This window comes from Rhinoderma darwinii, chromosome 7 (genome assembly GCF_050947455.1).
Source record: "Rhinoderma darwinii isolate aRhiDar2 chromosome 7, aRhiDar2.hap1, whole genome shotgun sequence".
NCBI classification, from domain to species: domain Eukaryota; kingdom Metazoa; phylum Chordata; class Amphibia; order Anura; family Rhinodermatidae; genus Rhinoderma; species Rhinoderma darwinii.
The window spans coordinates 14,657,068-14,665,143 of record NC_134693.1 but is presented as its reverse complement, the minus strand read 5'-3'; the positions used below and the strand labels follow the sequence as shown (position 1 = coordinate 14,665,143).

Genomic DNA, 8,076 nt, shown 5'->3' with positions numbered 1-8,076 from the left:
TCCACCACGTTGTCACATTTTATCGTCTCCGCCGTGATGATGACTTGGCACATCTGTAGTGCATGTAGATGCTGTTCAATACAGTCATCATGGCATCAGGACCAGATCTCCATTCTCCTGGTAGGACGGCTCCAGATATTCCTGTTGTTCTCTTCAGTACAGCAATCACAATGGTTGAGGTTTCCTGCTGCTATGTGTTCAGGAACGTTGCTGTTATGACGTATATATCTCTTCCATGATGAAACGTTCAGTCATCGCTCTTCTGTACCTGCCGCGCTCCTCACTCCTCCTCAATGCTGGTTGTATCAACGTTCCAGAAGAGGTGGAGGTGACTTATCTGCAGGTGGTTCTGGTACCATGACTGGTGTTCTCAGACTGACTTCTGGAAGGACCGGTGTCATTGTCATCGCTATCACCTCAATGTGGATGGTAATACTGATCACTATAGATGTCAACAGTGATCTACATATGTTTATTGCCATCTTAGGTGGCATCTCTGGCTCCATGACCTGCTGCGGTCTAGGGGTGAGGTCTTTGTGCCCCTTCATCCTACTTGCAGGAAGATGTTCTGCTCCAGCACTGTCCAGATGGCTTTAGTTGTCTTTATGGTTCTCCAGCCCCCTAGTTCTTACCCCTGGATCTTATTCAGGGTTTTCAGGGTCCTGGGTCTTTTCCCTCATGGAGATGGAGACGCCTTCTCTGGACAATGTTAAAGACAGACGCTGAGGAAAAAAGAAGAAAGAACATTTATCATAAACCGGCTCTATACAATATATTACTTCTCATCAGAAACGCTTCTGGAGCACATGAGACCTTCACACGGCATCTACTCACCTGGAAATCTGTATAATGTGTCACTTGGTGGATTGCTAAGCCGGAGAATCCCATATATTCTCCCAGCATGCCGGTTATATTTAAGATCTGCAGAAGATAGAGGGACAGGATAGAGGATGTTAGTGCCGGCTGTACTCACCAGTGGCTCTGGTATGGAATAGATGGGAGGATGACAGGTCCACCAAGAGTTTCTATTTTACTGTTATAAAGGACATGTGGATTACACAAGATGGAGAATAGTGACATGAACTCACCTCAATACAGCGACTGCTACATCGGTTAGAAAAGGAGGCGCTTATTGCTGCAGCATATGGAATGATGCTGATCAGCAGTGCCACAATGGTCACCACGGTTGTTACCAGTCTGATGTGGCACATTTGCCGACTGCTGAAGGATCTCTTGTACAGGCATACAGCTTGGCACAGATTGTAAGTGGCAGTAAGGAAAAACGCCAATCCTGCGCCAATGCCGTGGACTGTAGGATTTTCCTTCGCCTAGAACATAAACAGATATATAAATGTCATCAATGAGGTCGTCATGGAGATCTGAGAGTATATAACAGCAGAGGCCGCAGGTGGAGTGTAATTATACAGGGGCAATAATATAGAAGAATAGTCACCAGGGGGCGCCACTGTAATGTGTGTTATATTGAGCACAATGGACGACTAATCAACAATGTTTATCCCACTGAGCACCAGAGGCTGGATTTTCTATGGAGCAAAGACTAGAATGGGCTAAACACAGTATATATATATATATATATATCCATCACTGGACCCCCAGCAATGACCCCTCTATATATTACTGGGTACTGATCCCTCTACATATTACTGGGTACTGACCCCTCTATATATTACTGTGTACTGACCCCTCTATATATTACTGGGTACTGACCCCGCTGTATACTACCGGAGACTTTATATAAAACCCAATAACTAACCGAATATATGGCGTTCATGGCATTCCCAATACCACCAATGCATGCCATGGCGTAGAGGATTCGCTGGCCGATGATATAACACTTCTCCGATGGTTCAGACTGAATGATCATGAACCTGTACTGGATGGAAGCGACGCCGGCTCCTGAAATAGACAATACATGTTATCATTTCTATAGACACTTGTATTAACACCAGAGCAAATAGATATAGATCAGCAGCACAGGACCAAAGACTAGGCTGAGTGCACGCCTCTTGGGTCACACACAGTCCAAATGATCCTTCAATGTAGGCAGAAGAAAGTGAGGCAGCACTACCAAATATGTGAAAAAAAATGATCCTTTTATTCCACGTGCGACGTTTCAGCTCAGTGTGAGCCTTTCTCAAGCATAGCTCACACTGAGCTGAAACATCGCATGTGGAATAGAAGGATCATTTTTTTTCACATACTTGGTAGTGCTGCCTCACTTTCTTCTGCCTGTATTAACTCCAGGATGCAGTGATGATTATAATCTCCAGTAATGGCCGCCGGTCAGTGCTGGATAGTGATTAAGAATGTAAGGTCATCACTGAGCATTGGCGCCGCTGATCTCCCCATGATGTTATCTCCATATAGGAAGCTGCATCTACTTACCGAGAATGGACATCACCATGAAGACGACGGTGTAGATCACCGATTCAGGGAACATTTTTCCCGTTCCACTGTGAAATAAAGGAAAATATTGAGAGTTAATAGGAGACAAGCGGTGGAATTGTCTCATGTAAGAGCAGAGGAGACTTTACTTCCCTCCATTATAATCAGATTGCAGCTCTCGTTTGTCAGAGACCCTTTGAAAAATGAATTTAGGAACCCAATTGGTTGCTATGGGCAACGGAGCCATGTTTTCCTTATCTCCTGAATGTCCAATCATTCCATCTCTATTTCTGACGTCTATAATTTCTAGTCCTAAAATTCCCCTCTCCATACGGATATCTCTCAACTTTCAAGTATTGCAGAGGGACAACCAATACGGCACGCCTCTTACTCTGCTCAATCCCCGCCCATACACACCCAGTATAATGCCCCATAGAGAAATACACACAGTATAATGCCGCCTTAGTGGCCTCCACACATTATAATGCCCCATAATGCTTCCCACGCACAGTATATTGCCACCATAGTGGCATTCACACAGTATAATGCACCTTAGAGTCCCCACATACAGTATAATGACCCCATAGTGACCTCCACACAGTATAATGCCCAATAATGCCCACACACACAGTTAAATGCCCCATAGCTGCCCCCACACAACAGTATAATGACCCCATAGCTGCCCCCACACAGTATAATGGCCAATAGCTGCCCCCACACAGTATAATGCCCCTATAGCTGCCCCCTACATTATAATGCCCTGATCGGTGCCCCCATACAGTATAATGCCCCCATAGTGGGCCCCCCACACACAGTATAATGCCCCTCTAGTGCCTAATAAAAATAATAAAATAAATGCTCCCCTAACCCCGTTCCCTCAACGAGCGGAGGAGATAGTTTTGCTCCTCCGGTCAGTGCTATAAGTGACTTGGCTACAACATTATATTCAATTCTCATATACATATTATTGTTGCCCATAGCAACCAATCACAGTGCCATTATTTAAAGAGCAGGTTGAGAAATGAAAGCTGAACTCTGATTGGTTGCTATGAGCAGCTAGGACAGTTTTACTGTTAGACAGTGTAACCAGTTATATGGTCCCCGGGAGGAAGCAGAGGAACTTGGTAAAAGTTTGTAAAATTACCAAATTATTATTTATCATCATTTGTACTATGACATTTACAGTGTATATGATGAGGAAAAAACATCTATAGACTTATAGTCACTGGAGATTTATCAAAGTAGTGCAAAGGAAAGGTGGAGTAGTTGCCGATAGCAGCCAATCAGATTTCAACTTTCATTTTCTAAAGGGTCCCAGTAAGATTAAATCAGACTGGTTGCTATGGGAAACTGCTTTATTTTTTTCTTTAGACTACTTTACATTCACTTATAATAATAGTAATAATAATAATAATCTAATAATAATATTTCATGAATAACAGTAATAATAATATAATAGTAATAATAATAATAATAATAATAATAACTATAATCCTAATCCTAATAATAAAACAATAATAATATAATAATAATAATAAACATTTCATGAATAACAATAATAATAATACAATAATAACAATCATTATACTATAGAGTCAGGATTCTTGCCCTGTCACTTCTTACCTGATATAAGGATATTTTTCATGCCCTGACATGACAGTCAAGACTGTCAGGGTGCCGAGGCCCAATAGCATCCATACGAACCAGAGGAGAGGCAAGAATGCCAAACCCCGGATCTCCATGGCGCCAAATAGAAAATTCGCTGAGTTAATGCAAAGATTCGCTAAACAAAAGCCGCTATCTCTGTCCGTCTCTTTCTCTGAATTCACAGATAAGAAGGAAGAAGTAATGTCAGGCAGTGGCCGGTATAGACTCGATGATGTCACCAGTCTTCTGTGATGTCATAGCTGCTCCTGTCATTGTGACATCATCACACATTCCTGGATCTGATTTGTGCTCAGTATTGTAGATCTTTTCACATATATTTTTTATACACAATTTACAAATTAAACAGATGTGTCCACCCCTAACTATTCTTGAATTGCTTTGTTATACAATTTGTCATGATACCAATTCAGTAGAATCTCGCGCCATCCAGTAAAATAAAATATATGTTAAATGTATACTTTTTTAGCATGGAAGTCTATGGGTAATGGATGACTGACAGATGGCACCTGCTGGGGGTATACAGTTTTTTTACATGTTTGTTTAACATCTCGCGCCATAATCTCGGGATATGTCGCGTCTACAGATAAATCAAGGAAGGACGCATCTGTATAAGAGAATATCCGGCACATTGTAGTGTAATAGCTGCTATTATTATATTCAGAATCAATATATAGACTCCACATACATTTGTAATAGGGGCTGGACACTGTTTATAATACAAACATCCCCCCATGTCACCTAGGCAGCTCCATGACATAATCCAAACACGAGAAAATAGAGCAGTTGAAGCCAATTCATATATAAAAATTGTTTAACCTTTATTCAACATATATCACAAACAATGTAAAAGTACAAAAAGATAAGACTCTAGTAAGAAATGGCGGAAGTAGTAATAAATATTGTTGCTGGTACGTTTACATGGGATAGCGAAGTAGCATGCAGTTGTTTGTATAGAGTGGTGTATACCTCCCCTCATAAGGAGAACATTTCCAACCTAGTGAGTGTGTAATAAGTCTATTACGCATGTAAACACAAAGGAGGATGAAGTAAAGTGACAGTGTATTTACAAAACAATAAGCATGACACCAGCCTTACCCATGGTCAGCAAGTGAGTTGATAATGTCCGCTCCTCCACATAGACCACATTGTGGTGTAATAGCTGCTATTATTATATTCATACACAGGATTATATAATGACCAGATATATATTGAGAGCATTTTATAGGTTTATTAGTGAATCTCCAGTATTAGGAGAACATGGAATTACTAATGAGTCGGAATCACACAATAATAAAATGCATAATCCTTTATCTTTACTGTATGTTTATTCCAGCGCCCACAGTGGGCAAATACATGTACAAGCGACTGCCTTAGCTACGGTATTTAGATAAAAGGCTGGGGTAGCAAAGTAAATCTTTGCCCAAGTAAAAGTAAGTCTAAAAATTTTGCAATGGGCGCAAGCTCGCTTGCTACATAATCTCCCAAAGTAAAATATTGAACTTGTGTTGGGAGTGATTTCTCAATTTTACCAGGACTACCGTACGACCAAACATGACCATGAAGCCGAGTCCTCTAAAAGAAACCAAACAACCCGAAGTTGCCAAGAAAATGCAGTAGGTTCACCTGCAACCCTGTGTAGAAGCACAAATAACGCATTGTAACAGAACACTGAGCTGTACCACATCGCAAACTCAGCTCTGCTTCATCCATATGTTATTTACACCTGCAATATTTGTCGCTAATAATAGATTTCATGTTCTGGTCATCACGTCTGTCACTGGTCCATCTGTTAGGCCTCATTCACACGACAGGGTCCGAGTGTCGGCCGATAAAATCGGCCGTTTTGGGCCTTTTTTCCGGGCCGGTTTGCATCCATTTTGCATCCGTTCCGCTTCCGTTCCGGGTCGTGTTGCCGTTTTTAACGGCCGATTTGACCCGTTTTGCATCCGTTTTTTTCCCTGTCCGTTTTAAAATCGGATGAATTTCATTTAAATTTGTTGCCACACACAGCCCCCAGTAGGTAATGCCACCCAGCCCCCTGCAAGTAATGCCACCCAGCCCCCTGCAGGTAATGCCACCCTGCCCCCTGCAGGTAATGCCACCCAGCCCCCTGTATGTAATGCCACCAAGTCCCCTGTAGGTAATGCCACACAGCCCCCTGCAGGTGATGCCACCCAGCCCCCTGTAGGTGATGCCACACAGCCCCCTGTAGGTCACATCCCACCCCTTCCAGGAGAAGTCACTGACTTCAATGTCCATATATGGACAGTTTAGTCACTGACTTCTCCTGGAGAGGAATCCCCGGCCACAGGGTCGGGATTCCGCTTCTGAAGTGAGTGACGTCCCTGTGTTCATATATGGACAGTGTAGTCAATCACTTCTCCTGTAGCGGAATCCCCGGCCACGTAGTCGGGGATTCCGCTTCAGAAGTGAGTGACATCGCTGTGTCCATATATGAACAGTGTAGTCACTCACTTCTCCTGTAGCGGAATCCCCGGCCACGGGGTCGGGGATTCCGCTTCAGAAGTGAGTGACGTCGCTGTGTCCATATATGGACAGTGTAGTCACTCACTTCTCCTGGAAAGGAATCCTCGGCCAAGGGGTCGGGGATTCCGCTTCAGAAGTGAGTGACGTCGCTGTGTCTATACATGGACAGTGTAGTCACTCACTTCTCCTGTAGCGGAATCCCCAATCCCCGGCCGGGGATTAGAGATTCCGACTTCTACAGGGAGCAAAAAAAAACCCTCCTCCTCCTCACATGCACACTGCACTGTGAGGAGGAGAGAGAGCATGAGCGACGGAATACATGGCCATCACTCGGGACACATTTCCGGTGATGGCCGTGTATTACCCAGCCCCATAGAATTCTATGGGAGCCAGGCGGCCGGGTAACCGGCCGAAAGTAGGGCATGTCCCATTTTTTGACGGCCACGTTTCCCGAGCCGTCAAAAAAATCGGTCGTGTGAATAGCCACATTAGGGGTCTATTGTTCCTAATGCAGCCGGGTGACGGCCGATTTATGAACGGCCGCCACCCGGCCGGGAAACCCTGTCGTGTGAATAAGGTCTTAAGCTCTATTCATACGTCAGGGTCCGAGTGTTGGCCGATACAAATGGCCGTTTTGCATCCGTCCCGTTTCCGTTCCGGGCCGCGTTTCCATTTTTAACGGCCGATTTTGACCCGTTTTGCATCAGGGTTTTTTCAGGGGGACGTTTTAAAATCGGATGAATTTCATTTGTAAATTTTAGGACACACACTTCCCTCTGTAGATAATGCCACACACTGCCCTCTATAGATACTGCCACAGCCCCCCTGTAAGTAGTGCCACACAGTTCCCCTTGCAGGTAATGCCACACAGCACGCTGTAGGTAATGCCACACAACCCCCTTTAGGTAATGCCACACAGCCTCCTGTAGGTAATGCCACACGGCCCCTTGTAGATAATGTCACACACTACCTTCTATAGATACTGCCACAGCCCTCATGTAGATAATGCCACACAGCCCCCTTGTAGGTAGCGCTACACAGACCCCCTTGTAGGTAGTGCCACACAGCCCCCTGTAGATGCCACACACTATCTTCTATAGATACTGCCAAAGCCCCTTGTAGATAGTGCCACACAGACCACCTTGTAGGTAGTGCCACACAGACCCCCTTGTAGGCAGTGCCACACAGCCCCCTGTAAGCAATGCCACACAGCCCCCCTGCAGGTAATGCCACACAGCCTCCTGTATGTAATGCCACAGAGCCCCCTGTAGGTAATGCCACACAGCCCCTTGTAGGTAATGCCAAACAGCCCCCTGTAGGTATTGCCACACAGCCCCCTGTTGGTAATGCCACACAGACCCCTGTAGGTAATGCCACACAGACCCCTGTATGTAATGCCAAACAGCCCCCCTGAAGGTAATGCCACACAGCCCCCTGTAGGTAATGCCACATAGCCCCCCTATAGGTGATGCCACACAGCCCCCCTGTAGGTAGTTCTACACATCCCCCTTGTGC

The 8,076-nt window shown here is 44.7% G+C and overlaps 1 protein-coding gene across 1 annotated transcript; it reads right to left on the bottom strand.

Moving 5' to 3' along the window:
- LOC142657030 (DNA damage-regulated autophagy modulator protein 1-like) lies at positions 1-4,292 on the bottom strand. The gene is made up of 6 exons (XM_075832080.1): positions 4,030-4,292; positions 2,407-2,474; positions 1,775-1,917; positions 1,089-1,328; positions 835-963; positions 1-722 (listed from the first exon to the last, which is right to left on the bottom strand). The coding sequence occupies exons 1-6, from the start codon at positions 4,146-4,148 to the stop codon at positions 642-644; spliced, it is 780 nt and encodes a 259-aa protein (XP_075688195.1). The 5' UTR covers positions 4,149-4,292; the 3' UTR covers positions 1-641.
- Positions 4,293-8,076: the final 3,784 nt, after the last annotated feature.